The 17,677-nt window shown below is 36.4% G+C and overlaps 1 protein-coding gene across 1 annotated transcript in view; it reads right to left on the bottom strand.

The window, feature by feature from the left end:
- Window positions 1-14,572: 14,572 nt before the first annotated feature.
- Window positions 14,573-17,677, bottom strand: part of LOC133806678 (1-aminocyclopropane-1-carboxylate synthase 3-like) — a 53,940-nt gene continuing 50,835 nt past the window's right edge. Inside the window, exon 5 of the mRNA XM_062244773.1 lies at window positions 14,573-14,849. Within this exon, the coding sequence (XP_062100757.1) occupies window positions 14,573-14,849 (277 nt within the window). The remainder of the gene's footprint in view (window positions 14,850-17,677) is intronic.

Below are 17,677 nucleotides of genomic sequence, written 5' to 3' on the forward strand. Positions count from 1 at the left end.
GTTGTGGTGGATGTTAGTTTGAGGTAAACTAAACCTACATTTTGTTGTTGTGACTAGGGTTTTCGAGAGACTTATGAGAGGATCACACTTTAGGTCGTCCTTATTCGTTGCATTGAACCTAGGTTAGAAAATTGGCATATGCACATAGAGTTGATTGATTGCTATGCATACTAGCATTGAATTATTTGTGAATGATTGGTACAATCTATATTCGACCATCGTGTTGAACATGGGGCCGGCCGGCAAGCGTGTGTAACGCAGGTTGTGAAAGTGAGTCCAGTTGAGGGTGCAGTCCCCACTAGCCCGGCATGGACTGTAAGCTTGGCGTCGTTATGCGCGCCTCACTCGGTTGGGCCATTCGGCAAGGCTATTTTTCTGGGTCGTGTAAACGGTTCATGTGTTTGGAATGTATATACTTGTAAACTGTGAAACGTGTTTACAATTTATATGAACAGGATGAATGGACTTATTATTTGTGAAGCGTGTGTTTATTGCTTATGAATAATTGGATTATTATTATGCCTTGTGGGAGTTTTCTTGTTGGGCCTCAGCTCACGAGTGCTCTATGGTGCAGGTAAGGGCAAGCTAAAGGTAATCAGCCATGAGTTGGAGAGCTTTGGAACGACTCGTACATATTCGGCCAGATCGGCCACCACGGTCGAGTTAATTTGAGGGGCTTAGGTTACAAGTCTAATTTTTTCGCCTAGGTCGGCTACTACTTTGTAACTTTGATTGTAACTACTTTTCATTTAAAACACATTTTAGGACTGGTTGAACAGGAGAACGCAGAGCTCAAAATCCAGCTCACTCACGCCAATAGGCGTATTGATGAAATAATGTCCCGACCACCTCCTGTAATCAATCCAAATATCGAAAGGATAGCTAGCGGGTCTCAGGGGACCAGGTCGTGCAAACGTAGCTGCGCGAATGTCAGTCGTTTGGTTAGAACTGCTACCTCCTAATTCCGTACCATCAGGACAAGTTCCCAGGAATGAGCAGTCTGCTCAAGCACCCAAGAAACAACTTGTTCACCCTAACCGAGTTAAGACCAACTCCACGCGAACAAACAGGGAGAGAATTCCCCCAAATCCACCAGCTTGAGTCCTATCAAACAACCATGATCATGAGGAAATATGATAACTTTAGGAATTAGAGTTATTTTTATGCTTTTTAAACTTATACTTTTATTAAGAAAAGAGTGGTTTAGGGTGTTTTGTAGTGTTTTTATTTTAATTTTGTCAAATATTAATTATAATGAGATAATATTAAATATTAGTTTAATGCTTAAAAATTATATCTTAAAGTGTTGAATATTGTCTTGTCAGATGATTGGTAGATCTATGGATATTTTGAGAAGGATTTGAAGCTTGAAGGGGAATCAGGATATTGGAATGCTGCAGCATGGTTGTGTTAGGAACTGCTCCTAGTGCACAGCGGAAATTCCAGTAATGGTAGCATTGTATACAACAACAAAATTTCATATAAACAACTTTATATGAGGACCCTTTAATATGCAATATGTTAATCAACAAAATATGTATACATAAAATTGATACGAAATTATTTACCTCTTGTAGCCTATCAAGAGTCCTTGAATCTTTTCGTACATAATTCGATCTTCCTATCCTCGCTAGAGTACTCACACCAAGATCTTCCAGGACGTTCTCTACACCTCAAGATGTGGGTGAGCACATAGAGAACAATAATCAAATTTGTTAATCAAAAGTATTCTCAACGCATGAGACTCTTGATTATTGTCTAGAGAGAAATATAAGTTTTTCTTTTGTGAGAAAAATGGTGATCACTTTTACTGATACTTCAAAAACTACTATTTTCCTATTTTCTATCATATAGAATATATAATAATAATAATAATAATAATAATAATAATAATAATAATAATAATAATAATAAGAAGAAGAAGATAATAGTGATCATTTTACTAATAATAAAAATAAATGATAATTGAAGACAAAGCCTTACATTCCATTTTTAAAACTTTTTCAAAATGTTTTATCAATTAATTAAATAAAAGAAAAAACCAATAATTGATCACCATCAGTACACGCATAGGGTAGTCTAGGAAACCCTATGCTGTAACACTTCCTAAAATAAGAGAATTTGATTTTTCATACATATTTATTTTAATTAATTAATAATTAGAAATCCAAATAAGGTATCATTTTTTTAAGGAAAAAATAACAACTTAAATTTCAAAATTCAAAATTCAAAATTTGAATTTTCATTATCATCTTATTATTAATTAAATAAATATAATAATCAAAACCAATTTTGACTATCCATATTTATCCTATCTCACTTAAATAAAATAATTGATTAAAATAAATTTATTACATTTCTACACAATTTCGGAAATTGCACAAATGAAATAATATTCTCTCAATTATCACATAATTGCACATTTATCCCGAAGAATAAATATTCTCTCAAATAACTCATTCACAGTTTAACCATTGTATCAACTCTTACCTTGATTAGTGTTGACAGAGCCGCCCCGAGACCTATGGACCAATAATTCCAAGCTCCAATAAATAAAAGATTATTAACCAAAACTCTTTGATTCAATAATCATATTTGTAATGCCCCAAATTTCCTAATAAGGTTTAGGACCTTGATTAGGAGGCCGGGAGGGCCATAATTGATTTATTATGCTATTTAATGATAATATGCATGTTTAGGTGTATTAAATATGCATGTGAACCCATTTGTGATTAATTGGGTGATTTCCATATTTTGGCCATTTCGAGCATTTTTGGCATATATGTGAAATGGGCGTGGTGCTTTGTTATTATTTGGTTATGCCAGGGTTACCCAGTACAAGACGATCCTAGGAGGTAAGCTAGTGGGAAAGTCCCAACGGGATTTAAACTTGACTTGGAGTAAGTCAAGGGGTATTTAGAGCATTACCGGGTTATTGGGTAATGGGAATTAATATTTTGTGATAAATTGGGAGTTAGTAAGATCAGGGGGAAATTCTGAAAGTTTTGACTATTTTGTCCCTGGGGGGTGTTTTCGGGACCCCGAGTGTTAAGATGTGGTTGAGGCTACTTAAGCTTGAAGTAACCTTTTGAAAGAATAAAAAAGGGCGTTCTGTACGTTCTCTCTCCCTCTAAGTTTCCTTTTCATCTCTCGATTGCATTTTCGAAGGTAACTTGAGTTCTAGGACTCGGATTCAAGCGAGGATCGAGGCATATCGATCCTAGGAAAGATTAGAAGCTTATTAGCCGAAGGATTTAGTTGGAAGCAACTCAATTGGAGGTAATTCAAGTTTTAAGTTTTTAAGCTTGAATTGGACTTTGTGTTTTGATGTGTTTTTAATTGGTTTGAGACTTGGGTTTTATGGGTTTTGGATCATGGGGATGTTTGGGGAACTTTGATTTTGGGATTTGGAGATGTTTGGATAGGTTTTTGGAAGGTTTTAAAAGTGGAAAAACGAGGAAAAGTGGCTGGTGCGAGGTTGGGCCGCGGCCCTGTTCTTGGGCGCCGCGGCCCTAGCTTGAAGAAGGTGGAGGAGGCTCTGCCAGGGGGGCGGGCCGCAGCATGGTCCTTGTAGGGCCGTGACCCTTAAGGGAAAAGTTGCCCAAAAGTGTGTTTTTGTGATGGAAACTTAGTTCTAAGGGCCTGAGATCGATCCTACTACCTAGTTGAGTGGGATGCGATGTCCTGGAGGCTTGGGTTGGGTTTGGAAGTATCTATTTACCCATTTTGATGAGGTTTTATATTATGGTTGTGACTAGGTAATCACTAGAGACTTGGAATCAAGGTCGTGCTTGTGGCTCGTTTATTGGTAACCTGTGCTTGGACCGAAGGTAAGAAAACTGCACCCCATGTGTGACATGCATGGCTATTTATGATGCATGTTGGATGTTTAAATGTAAACATTGATAGCATAATGAATGCTTAGAAATCTTGCTCATTTGCATATGGTTATTATTGAGGCATGCTGAATAATTAAGTGTGATGCATGTGATGCACGAGAAACATGTGATTAGGGCATGCCATGAATGATGATTATGAGATTGATCAGAGCTTTAGTCTCTGTGTTTGTGCATGATCATAATTATGCTAGCGACTGTTAAGTAAGCATGCTGAATGCCCTACGTTTGAATATTCGACATATGACATGTGTTTGGTGGCAATGCTTACTTGTGCATGGTACTGACTAATTAGTCAGATTTGGCAAAGGTGCCAGTATGAACTGTGAAGCTGGGACTTATTAGTCAAGTTCGACAGTGGTACTGGGCACTGGTCACACAATGCTGACTCATAAGTCAGGACGGCCTTAGCATGTTCCACACAAGCCAACAAAGATTAGATCTAATCGACATCTGCATTAAATGACTCAGAAGAGCGTTAATGCCGGACCGACCTCAAGTTCGATGAATATTATAAGCGCTTGTGTGACTTACCTATCAGTTACTCATCTAAAAGGATAGTGGCTTACCTAGTAGCCACTCTTCTGTTTAAGGCTAGTGACTTACCTAGCAGCCACTCTTCTGTTTAAGGCTAGTGGCTTACTAGCAGCCACTCTTCTATTTAAATTAGTGACTTGTTTGTCAATCACTCAGTATTGTTTTCTAGAACCTCAAGTGTTGAAACACTCATCTGATTAGGATTGACTTGATAGTCATCCAATCAAAAAGGGCAGGATTTCTTATCCTGGATACCCCAACATTGTTTAAACTTATTTGCATGCTTGAATAAAGTTGTGTTTGCTAGGCATGCCAGATATGATTTGATATCATGATATGATTGTTCATGAACATATGAGTTTTCTTGCTGGGCTTCGGCTCACGGGTGCTATGTGGTGCAGGTAAAGGCAAAAGAAAGTTGGACCATCCTTGAGTTGGAGAGCTTAGATGACGACGTGTACATATGCAGCTGCTCTACCGCCACGGCCGAGGTTTGAAGGAAAGGAACCAGGGCTATACCCTGTTTTGCCGCTTAGATCGGCTGGTTGTAAATATTTTGTTGTAATAGACCTTTAAATTATATTTTTGGGATCCCAATGTATATAGTAAACGTTCTAATGAAACGTTATATCTTAACCAAGATTTTCAATCCCTAAACCGCTAATCATACTTAGTTACACGTTTATGGCCAAATGACTCGATTAGTGAGTTTAGCACTGTTTGCAATGCGCACTGTAGCGGTCCTTGGAGTTGGGGCGTTACAATATTTATTAATCTCATGATTATTGCACTATAAATATGAGACTGAACTCTTGAGAATTAAAGACATATTTACTGAATACTTTATTATAACCATAAAGTATCCATTGATATAATCATTACATACAAAATAATCCTCTATTGATGATTCATAATTAAGTGGGAATAAAATTACCGTTTTACCCTTTTAATTGTATCTTGTTTCCTAGTGTACCATTGACTTCACTAGTGAAGGTTAATTCATAATCTGATTATGAATTTGACAATAACATTTTCAGTTCCAAAAGTCAACCCAATTGGGAGCCATCATTCAATTTATAAGAAGGTATAGATTCCATGTCTATTAAGCTATGTCCCCAACCATTTACATCATTGAGTCCCTAAAACAATAGTTCTTCGCCTGATCATTCTGACAAACCGTAACTGTAACGCCATGGTTAGCCAAGACCGTTACACTGTGTATTTTAAATAGTGCTAAACTCGCTAAATGAGTCATTTGGACAAACTGTGTAACTAAATGTGATTAATGGTTAAAATTTTTGGTCAAAAGGAATAGATATTTCGTTAAAACGTTAAGTTATACATGAGATCCTATAATAAATGTTTACAAAGTTGTTTACAGTTCCAAAAAGGTAATTACAACTCAAAAGTTACAACCTGCCAACCTAAGCGGCATAAATAGGGTTTAACCCTAGTTCCTCTGAGAAACCTTGGCCGTGGTGGCTAAGCGACCGCATATGTATACATCTCCACCGAAGCACTCTAACTCATGACTGGTCTAGCTTCCTTTTCCCCTTACGTGCACCACATAGCACCCATGAGCCAAGGCCCAGCAAAAAAACTTAAACTTGCTCATAAGCAGTTAATAATACGATACCAAACCATATTAAGCATGCCTAGCAGTAATAACCCTACTCATGCATGCATACCATGGCCTATTGCCCTATACTCTATATTACCAGCCTTGGAGCTGGCCTAGCGTACCTAGCGCTTAATTTTCCACGACCATTGGGTCGGACAAGTGTATGATGCGCTCCTGATTAGGCCTAACCATATCGACTAGCACTCAATGCACTATTTCCACCATTGACTTATAAGTCAATGCTTTTCGACCAGCGCTCGACACTATTGCCGTCCTTGACTCATAAGTCAAGCCTTCCTCAGTTAGATAATGCGAACAATCATTCATTATATAACAAATATCCAGATACAGAGCATTCAACATGCCTAATTAAATAATCTTAGGCATAATCATAATCATGCACATTTATAAGGGCCCAAGCCCTAATCAAAACTATATTCAACATTCGAGCCAAGCCTAATCATGTACATCATATATTGGGTGCAGTTTTTATACCTCAGGTCCGAGTGTAATGTAAAATAAGAAAGACCCTCGAGCACGATCCTGATTCTGAGCTCCTAGCGGTGACCTAGTCATAAACAAATATAGAATCTCGTCAATAACGAGCAAATAAAGGCTTCCGGAGCGAGTCCTAGCCTCTGGGACCTCGAGTTCTACTAAACCGGGTAATACGATCGATCCCGAGCCCTTAGGTTTGAATTCCCGTCACTATAAACCTAAGGTGGCCAAAGTTGCCCAAGTGGGCTGAGACTTGACCCTAAGGGTCCAGACGTGCCTCCCAGAACAATAAGCCCCCATGTCTGGAAATCAAGACACGAGCCGCGACTTGCCCCTGAGAGTCGCAGTGTGCCTTCGAAACAGAAACCCCTCCTGGGCCTTGGGTTCACACGGGTCGCAGCGCCTCAAGAACAAGGTCGCGTCGCAACCCTACGAACCCAGCATTCCCTCGTTTTGCTCAGCCAAAATTACTCACCAAACTCCTTTCCAAACAATCCCAAAATCACACTTCAATCCCATAAAAACATTAACACTAATCCAGCAACAAAACCCAAGCTTAAACACACTCAAAACACCACCAAAAACTCAAATCCAAAACCTTGAACTTTCAAGCTCAAGAAAAACAAAACCAAAACACAACTGAATCAAAATAGGGATTGATGATTACCTCAACTGTGGATTGAATCGATAGTGTCAGATTGAGACCCTTTATTTCCCAAGTTCTGAAAAGGGTCGTAGAGGGTGATGAGTATAAGATTAGGATTTAGAATTATTGGTTGCCTTCAGACAGACTGACATCCTAAAGGAACGGCTCAAACTTTAAGAATTTTACCTCGAATGTGTAAGTTTTCGAGGCATTGAGGTAAGTACAGTCCCTTGATTGGATTGTCACGGTGATGAATGCTAGTCAACGACTAAAGTGACTCTGAATAAGATATAGTGAGATAGGGAACGAGAAGTACTCGTTCTAGAAAATGAGATGAAGGACAAGAAGTATTTTGATTCAAAATTGGTCTGGAGGACCAATGGAGTTGTCTAGGATTGTTAGGGCAGGAGTGTCTGCTTATTTGAAAGGACATAGGAGTTCGCAAATTTAAACACGGGAATGTGGAGATTCCAGGATTGGAGACTTTGTACTTTTCTGAGTATGGTGGACTAAAAAGGATAAGATAGTTTGGGAAAGAAAGAGGAGTTTTGACTCTAGATTTGATAGACTTGTGAGATCCTAACCAGGATTTGGCCGTGGGCCTACAGATTAGCCTTACCCCAGCATGGGTAAAGGCTCATAAGGTGTTACTGGTGCCAATGTTAAGGAAAGAGGCGTCGAGTATTACCTATGATTGGGTAAAGAAACCCTGGAATGTAAGTAGGATTTACTGTGTAAGGAAAAGTCAGTGGAAATCCCGGATAGAAGAGATAAAGTTTTACAGAATAAGAATGTCACTCTAGTGAAGGTGTTACAAGGAATAGCAAGGTAAAGGACTAGACTTTGAACTTATAGTCAGATTCGTGGGATTAGTATCCCGAGACATTTGAATAAATTTTGAGGACGAAATTTCAATAAGGAGTGGATAGTTGTAACGTCTCGAATTCGCTATTAAGGCTAAGTGCATTGATTACGGTGCATGGAGGGCATAATAGGATTTATATGTGGAATAATGAAATATATGTATGATTATGTGATATAAATGGTTTATAATTGTAACGTCATGCGTTTTCAAGTACCTTTAAACGACTTAGGTCGGGATTTTTTTCCCCGAGTTAAGAATATTATTTTAAATAATATTATATTTGTTTGGAAATTATTCCATGAGTTATTGCTAGCCAAAATATGAATTTTGTGATTTAAAAGTTAAGATAAGACTTTCGGTCTTGGACCGACACGAAAACCCTGACCGGGTAAAAATCTTGGAAAATAAAATGAAAAACTATGGCAAATATATTTCGGGCATAAATACATTCATAAAAATTAAAGTTTGGTCAAAAATAATAAACCTAAGGGAAAATGGAAATTTTAGGGCATTTTGTGTTAAATGCTTAATTTTACTGAAATGGGGAATTTTATTCCATGAATGGACCTTAGGTTAAATTTTATTGTGTGATTAATTAAATTAAATGTGAGAGACATATATAATTGTGATATTTTCATGCTAGAGTTGGAGGCATGGTGTGAAAGTTAGAAGAGCAGGGATTATGATTGAAGTATGAATGCCATGGGCATGTTTTTAGCACTACAATGGTTTGTAAATGTGGTGTGGTAAGATTGTTCCCGTGGGGAAAGTTCTTGATATGCTCATCATGATTAATGGGTCAAGTTATTGACTGCAAAATTCAATCAGCAGATTTATATCCAAGGCAGATAATGAGGCCTGGTGGTGGTTATACAGAGGCTGGGAATTACAGCTAGGGTTTTGGATCTTCACCTGCTCCTATGAATTTTCAGCAGATGTTCACAGATTTGCAATCAAGATTGCAGAGGCATGAGGAAGAGATTAGGTGTTTGAAACAACAACAGAACCTGTCGGGAAACACTTCTTCCTTGATTATGCCAGGAGTGGCACCAACTTTGGCTCAGCCTAGGGTTGAGAGTAGGTGGGAATTTCTTTGTGGAAGATTCCAAGAGTATTACCTTCCAATCTTCGAGGAAGGCCTAGATCCATTCAGAGCTGAGCAATGGATGGGCATGATCAGTTCCATTCTTGACAGTATGGGGCTGGTGGGTCACGATAGGGTGATCTGTGCTACATGTGTACTGCGGGATGATGCCCGGACGTGGTGGGAAATAGTATCACAGACACAAGATACAGCTATGATGGATTAGAAAGAATTTAGGCAGCTATTCAATGAGAAGTATATTGTGATATAGCCAAGACTGCTAAGATGAATGAGTTTGTGAATCTCGTTCAGGGAAAGACGTCAGTAACCGAGTATGTTAACAGATTTGATGGGTTGGCCAAGTTTGCTTTTGACATGGCACTACAAGAAAAAACAGTATTCATAACACTTAAAAACTGCTAACCGGGAGTATTGATAACGCTTCTGAAAATGCTAACATAGCCCCTGTTATTAAAAGTCCTATCTTTTCTATAACAGTATTTGAATGTTATGTTCGATGTTATCTTAAACTATTCAATAACACATTTTTAGTTGCTATAATATTCAAATAATAACATTTAGTTAGAGTATTTGATTATAAATTTGATGTTTAATCTTATACTTTTTGCATAACACTTTTCAACTGTTACATTTGATTATTTTGATAACATTTTTAGTTTGTTATATTATATAAATCATAATGATTTGTTACGCTTATAATATGTTTCTAAATCATAACATATTAAAAGTCTAGTAATAAAATTTTGTTACTTTAGTGTGGATAATATATTTTAAATTTTATTTTGATAAGTATACTTACAAGGTTGTTTTTTTAATTAAAATATTTTTATTATTGTATTTTGATAAAAAAATAAAAATTAATCATAAAATGTAATTCTCAATAGATTGATAAACCATAAGTATTACATTAAACAATAACTAATTCAAATCATGAATGTGTCTACTTCATGAGATCTTAGTTCTAACTTTAAGTTTAAAAGCATAACATAATAAAATTTTATAATCTTGAACATTTTTTACTTCAAAAAATGAAAAACAGAAACATTACAAGATACACAAAAGTAAATCATGCATGAAACTTGCTCCATCCTTCAATTCATCATCCTTTGTGCACTTGTCTTTGTTGTGAGTCCATTTGCTTAGCTACAACAAAATTTAAATAATTAATGCTTCAACTTAAAGTTAATAGTAAACTAACAGAGTACATAAAAAAAGTTGATTCATTATGCTCTTGTTTCCATTGTGACATCGGCTTGCTCAACCACATAGGAAATTAAATGATTAATACTCCTCTACCATACAATGTGAAAAATACTCCTCTACCTAGATATTTACAATCTTGAAACACAAACAAACTCACACTCCCCCAAACAACCTATAATATAGTTGCCATAAGGTTTAAATAGCTATTAGTAATCTTCCCTGTCTCATAAATACTCAACACAGTCCAAAGGAACTAAATCACATCAACTAAACATAACATACCAAATTCTTAATTAGAAACTTAGATCAAATACATTGATTTTGGCCAAATCTAGCAAACACTTTATAAATATATATATATTGATATAGTAATGATACATTGATTATGCAATACTAAATTGAAATCTCCATAAAAAATACCTCACAGAGATGTTCTTGCCTGGGTTCTTCCTTCCAGCAGAGGAGATACTGATGTGACTTGTGTGAGGAAGACAGAGCACCATGACTTGCACCGCTGTGACTCGTACCAGCATGCTCCAACGACTCAACGGAATGGAGAGAGTGCTCCACCGGTGTGGTGTGCTCCAACAGCTTCTGTTAAGCAGAGAGAGTCGGGAGCCTAAGTGTGAAAGAGAGTGAGTGAAGGAGCGATAGATTCGAGAATGAGTATGAGGAGAGAGAGACAAAGAGGCGGTAGTGGTTTAGGGAGCTGGTTTGGGTATATTAGGATTTAGGGATTTAAGGAGAGCTAAGAGGAATCAAAGAAATTTCTGTCTTTAATTGTTTTTTTTTTCTTTAGCTGATATTATAACAGTTATAAAGAAGGAGATGACAAAATATAATATTCTCTAGCTGCATTGTAAATTGAAATAGAATGTATGTTAGTTTAGTGAATCCAATAGATAGTATTTATGTTACTTTGACTTAAATGCCTCTTTATTAGATAGCTCATACTCAAATGCTTCAAATTTGAATGCATAATAAAACACACATAGCTACAACTTTGAATTTCAAACTCAAACCATTTCGAGAGAGATTAATATACATGAAAGTATGAATTGTGTGTATATATATAAATACAGTATAATGGTTCACTAGAGTTACAGCAACAACAACAAATGATTGTTTCAGCACAGAAATACCTGAAGAAATCTGATTTTTTTATGTTATCAAACATATCACTTTCAGTAGAAAAATAGAAAAGGAGAAATAGAGAAAAAGGGGAACTTAAAAGTACCATAAAACATCAGAGCAGAAACAGAACTAAGAAAACTTAAGAAAAAATAGGCTCCACAGAGAAGACAGGACAGAAATGGCAAAATAGACCAATGATAGTCACTAAGGAGGGACAAGTGACTAGCATGACAACCAAATAATAATCTCACTACACTTAGTTCACAGTAACTGCTCTTTAAAATTTCTATGCATGTGCCTTTATATAATATGCAATGTCCTAATGGGACTTTATATTTGGAAAGACAACCAAAGAAAAAAAGTTACTTTTTGATGCATAGTTGAGTTATCTAGACATGATTAAGGAATTTATAACAAGGCAAACAATAATATGAACTTCATTTTCTGTCTTCTCCTACATGACATATATATTTATATGTATTGACACTTACACATGAAACACAAGAAACCAAATCCCACAACACAAAAAACTAAATAGAAGTTCCAAGGTTTAAAAAAATTTAGGGAAACTAATTGATGCCCAAAAATAGTTAGGAGAGGATAAACAAAATAGTAAATATGTAGTAAACAACAAAGTCAACAAGATACTCAAAAGAAATGTGAATGTATATATATAACAATTACTTCTCAAAATTTCAGATATCTCTTTTTCATTCTCTAAACAATGTCAAACTTTATCATTTGCTAAATATAATAAGGTGATTGACATGAAAAATGTTTTAAAAGAACGGTACCAAAACAAAGATCAAAGGCAATAATCAAAAGACAAAAAAGATTGGTGAAAAAAATCAATATTTTCATCTGTTAACAAGAGCAGTTCTTATCTGGATATTAACTTTCTCAATAGCAGCAACATCATATGGAATGGCCTCACATATGGCACTTGCAACCATAAGCAAGAGCAACAACTATATCAAGATTAATTTACTAATACCATTAATATAAATTTATGAGGATAGGTTTATGTAGGAAAGAAAGGAGAATGATAATTACACTCACATTCTCACTAAGTAAACAGTAATAAGAAACAAGGATCATAATGTCAAATTCTTGGTCATCTTCAGTGTATTCCTACATTGTGTTGTAACAAATCTGTAAAAACATTTGATCAAAAAAAGACTATGGAAACTTATAAAAGTAATAAGACAAAATCTTAGAGGAAATCAACAATATAAATACTTAGTTAGAACTATAAAAAAGCTATGTTTTTATAAAAACAATTTATGCAATATCAATATATATATAGACATAGACAGTGATCATCAAGAAACTTCATAATTAATTTGGTACAACAGATCGATCGTTAGAAGAATGACCTGGAAATAAAGAACATAAGGCACAACACAACAACGAATGATAATAAAGATTATTAACTCTCACTTTCTCATAACTAACAAGATAGTCAGAAAGTACTTAATGATTTACAACACATCAGCCATCTCACTCTCTAACTGACTCACAAAGTCTAAGCAACAATTTATTATAGAAAAGAAAAACAAAATTGAAACAATTGAAGCTATGAGTTATTAGTAAATAAGCTCTAGAAACCATCAAAATGAAAAAGCAGAAGTATAGATCAATCAAGTATATATGATACAATATAATCAGGAAAAACAGTAAAGTGAAAACAGAGCATATACAATACAGTAAGAAATTATAGCATAAATAAATTGAAGATGAGTAAAATCCTAAAGCCTTCAGCCAATCCAAAATCTTGAAGCCTGTTTAGTATGGAAATATATTGGAACAACAGAATTCAGCATATCATAATAATATGGCCAAGCTAAAAAACATCCGATTGATGTCGTTTGAATAAAGGGTGAAATTCTAATTTATTAGTGGATCACCATCATCAAATTTGGAGAGCACCTCTTCTTCATTTATGTAATTTTTTTACTGTTACATATAGTCAAAATTGTTGTAGTGATTTCTCACCAGCTCAAAATTCTTAGACAAATCATGTCCATTCAATTAACCATAAAACTCCTAACAAATCTTGGGCATCACAAACTCAGAACAAAATTGCAGAGAAGTAAATTAAATTTTCTTATACAGAAAGCTGCAAACTCTACGCGACATTGTGTGACCCAACCAGCTACCCTATTAAATGGGAATAGGAGAGAAAACTACAAATACATATCATAAAATTATATATCTTAGTCTTTATGAAAGCAGACATTTTTATTGAAACAGCATAGTTTCAACAAACATCACAGTTACAAGAAGAAAACCAATAACGGACCTAGAAGGGAAAAAAAAACTCACCATTCTATTGGATAATCAATTCGAGCAATTTTTGAGATGAGCATAGCCAACATGAGAGTTGTCTGTATCAGACATATAAAGAGCATAGTAAAAATGGATTCTTTCACTAAAATAATGTCACCTTTAAAATAAATATATAAAAGAAAATCTCATATGAAGAGTTAGGACTAGGGCTAGGATGATGAATCTTGAACGATATATGATGAGATAGCTATATTTATATACATATATTTAGAGAGAGAGAAAGAGACCATGTTCCATTTGTAAAAAAAAGAAGTACGGGCAACAAACACCTGATAGTTTTCTTCTCTTAAATGGGATACCAGTTTTTGCCTTAGATGTACTTTCTCTTCGTTGCTGATTCCCCTGAAAGCAATATGTTCACATTAGATGCCATGTGATAAAAATAAATTATTTACCTTGATAAAAACATATCTTGCCCACCCACATTAAAAAACGCAGATACTACAATGCTTTTACTAAATCACATACTCGCATAAACAGATTGCCTTATATATGAAAATTAAAGTACTTTTTCCACAGAATGGATAAGGGAAGCTTTGGGACAACCTTACAGTGAGGACACAGAAAGGTGAAGACAGCCGTACTGTTGAGATTAGCTTACTCTAATTTTTGAACATATTTTAACTTAGAGGTGGATTTAGTTTTAAGATGAAGTTCTTGTAATTTTTAAAACTTAAAGGTGAGTTACATAATCATCATTTCTAATGAGTCATTTATTTTAAGAAGCTAGATTAAATATGCATCGTCTGTTATTACTTACCACAAGCAAAGCACGAATGGCGAGCTTGACGGTTTCTTGCCCAGCTGTCTCCTTGTAGTTTTTTTCAAGAAACTCACGTAATGAGTTAGAGTTTCTTCCAGTGGCATTTGCTTTCCAGGCTGAAAATGTCCCAAAAGGATCTGTCTGATATAGTGCCGGTGCACCTGTGTATGGGTCAAAGCCAATAATCAAAGTTGAAAGCCCAATCAGTCTAACACCACCACCATTCATACACCTGTTGGGCTTAATTGAGTATCAAAGTTCAGTAAGATTATGCAACAAAGAGCCAATTCCAAGATCAAATCAAACCCAATGAATTTCAATTTCCAGCAAAAGTACATTTAAAAAAAACACTACATTTCCTTTCTTTCTTACTCCAAATAAAACCCCTAAAATCATAATTTCACAAAAGCTAGATCAACCCAAACCCCCATAAAATGCAAACCGTTTCGGCCTCATCAGACTTTACAAACATCTAAACATAAAACCCTAGTTCAAGTTCAAAATCTCACTCCACTCAAATAAAAAAAATGAGAAAATACCAAAATAAAACTCAGTTTGGAAGGAGAAAGAGAACCTGAAGTTTAGCAGTGGACTTTTTTTTAAGCCCCATCGCGTGCTCAAATCCCACACATCGTCTCTGTAATTGCAAGTAGAGAGAGAGAGTGAGATATCGTTCCATCACTGAGACTGAGAAAGAACACGAAGGGAAGGCAAACAGTCCCTGCCCGAAGCCCATCGCTGAGACATAGAAGCCCCTGTACCCTTCCATTCATCCTTCGGCCCTGCGAGAGAGAGAGAGAGAGAGAGAGAGAGAGAGAGAGAGAGAGAGAGAGAGAGAGAGAGAGAGAGAGAGAGAGACCGAGTGAAGGGGAGAGGCGTGAGGCGTGAGGCGTTAGGGTAGAGAGAGAGAGAGAAATTTCTTTTGTTTTATGATTTTAGAGAATGAAAATGTGAGTTAATAGTGGGGGAAAAATTAAAGCAGGATGTTTTAACAAAAAAAAAATAATTTGGCGCCAGTATTAAATTTATTTACTTTTTTGGCTAATCAATAATAACGTTTTTAAAATTGTGTTATATTCTACTGTAATATTTAGTCAAATTTGTTGTAGTGTGGTACCCACAGATGTAGCTCAGAAGGAAAAGTTTGTTCAAGGATTGAATCCTGGAATAGCTTGGGACATTAGAGTTGCCTCAGTGCATGAAGTCTCTACCTATGCTCAGGTGGTAGAGAAGGCTCTTGCTGTTGAGAGCGTGGGAGATCAGATTGAGAAGAAGAGTGCCAGAGAGCACGGAGCTCGGATAGTGGTACCTCCACTTATTGGAGTAAGCAAGAGTGAAAGTTGGAAGACTCATCCAGTATGCACTCGGTGCAAGAGGCATCATCTGGGAGAATGCTGAGCAAGGGTATGTTTCTCATGCAAAATATTGGACATCATAAGAAGGATTGCCCAATGCTAAGGAAGGATGAGCAAAAGGAGATGGACAACTCGACTCCAGCTCGAGTGTTTATTCTGAGGCAGTCATAGTCTGAGACTGAGACTAGTTCCTCAGGGGTGGCAGGTTAGTTTTCTAGTTCTGATTTTTGAGTTATGCTGACTGGTTTTAGTGCCATGCTATTCCTTTATTGTTGTATATATAGAAGCATAAATATGTTATGCAAATGGCATGGTTATGTTGTGATGGGAATGTGGTACTGTATTGGTGACTTAAGAGATGAGTAGGGTTATAATAAAAAGGACTCATCAGTGATTATGATAAAGCTGGTTATGACAGGCTTGGGTATAATCTGGGATATGGATTGGTTAAGTAAGTGTGGGGCAATTTTAAATGGCAAGGAAAGAATAGTATCTCTTGGGCTTGAGAGCGGAAAGCCTTGTGGCAGTTGGCACTGTGCATAGATTTGGTATGTTGATGACATTTGTATTGAGAGCTAGAGTTTTATTGCAGGGGGATGCATAGAACTCTTAGCTAGTGTGGTGGATACCACTTAGATTGTGCAAGTGGGATCGGGACAGACTGGGTTAGTCTGTGAGTTTCTTGAGGTGCTTCCAGTGGATTTTCCAGGGTTTCCTTTATGTGAAGAGATAGAATGGTGATTGGATTAGTGCCAGGAATGGAGTCAGATTGATGGCACTGTTTTGAAGGGTTCAGCAAATTTGTAAGACCCAAGGGATTCAGTTATTGAGTAAGATGGAATTCTCTAAGGTGGATCTTGGATCTGGTTAGTACCAGTTAGAGATCAGGGAGAAGGATATGCAAAAGATTGTTTGTAGCAGATAAGAGCACTGAGAGTGCTGAGTAGGTTTTGAGAATTTGTTTAATGCCAAGTGTTTGTGAATCAGATAGACAAAGCATTCCAAAGGATTATTTGAATGGGATTTGTGATCGTCTTGGGCTATGGTATCGTGATGTTTTCTCTGCGGAGATTTGCCAAGGTCAAGGAACGCCTTGGTAGGCAGGAGTTTCCTTGGATGGGCAGAATATTACATGTACCTTGGGAAGAGTTCTGAGTCTTCTTGCAGATCAAAATCAGTTAGTAGGTGGTTATGACACCTCAGTGATAGGGAAATGGATTGCTTATGCAACATGTTGGTTAAAGGATCTGACCAGAACTAGAGTAGAGTTTCTGGTAGGCCAGGTGGTTAGTTTTATGATTGAGATTATTATCTCAGAGAAGATCAAAAGGAAAACAATTAAGTGAACCGCAGATAGGAAATATTGAGTGGAATGTCTTAGCTGGATTAGTTAAGGGTTTTGCAGTGTCAGGAATGAATTTGTCGTGGTATAGAGATCAGATTTGGAATTTGATGGACACTGAGATTAATTGGGAGATTCTGGATGATTCTCATGCTTTTCATTTGTTCTCCTCATTCAGGCATCATGTCAGTGTACTAGAGTTTGAAAGCTTTTTATTGATGGCTTGGGATGGAAAGGGACATAATGGAATATGTGGTAGAGTTCTTAACCTGTTAGCAGGTCAAGACAGGGTATCAGAAATCAGTGGGGCCACTGCAACCTTTGAGTATTTTATAATGGAAACAAGAAAGCATCGCGATGGGT

The sequence above is a fragment of the Humulus lupulus genome, chromosome X (genome assembly GCF_963169125.1).
Source record: "Humulus lupulus chromosome X, drHumLupu1.1, whole genome shotgun sequence".
NCBI classification, from domain to species: Eukaryota; Viridiplantae; Streptophyta; class Magnoliopsida; order Rosales; family Cannabaceae; genus Humulus; species Humulus lupulus.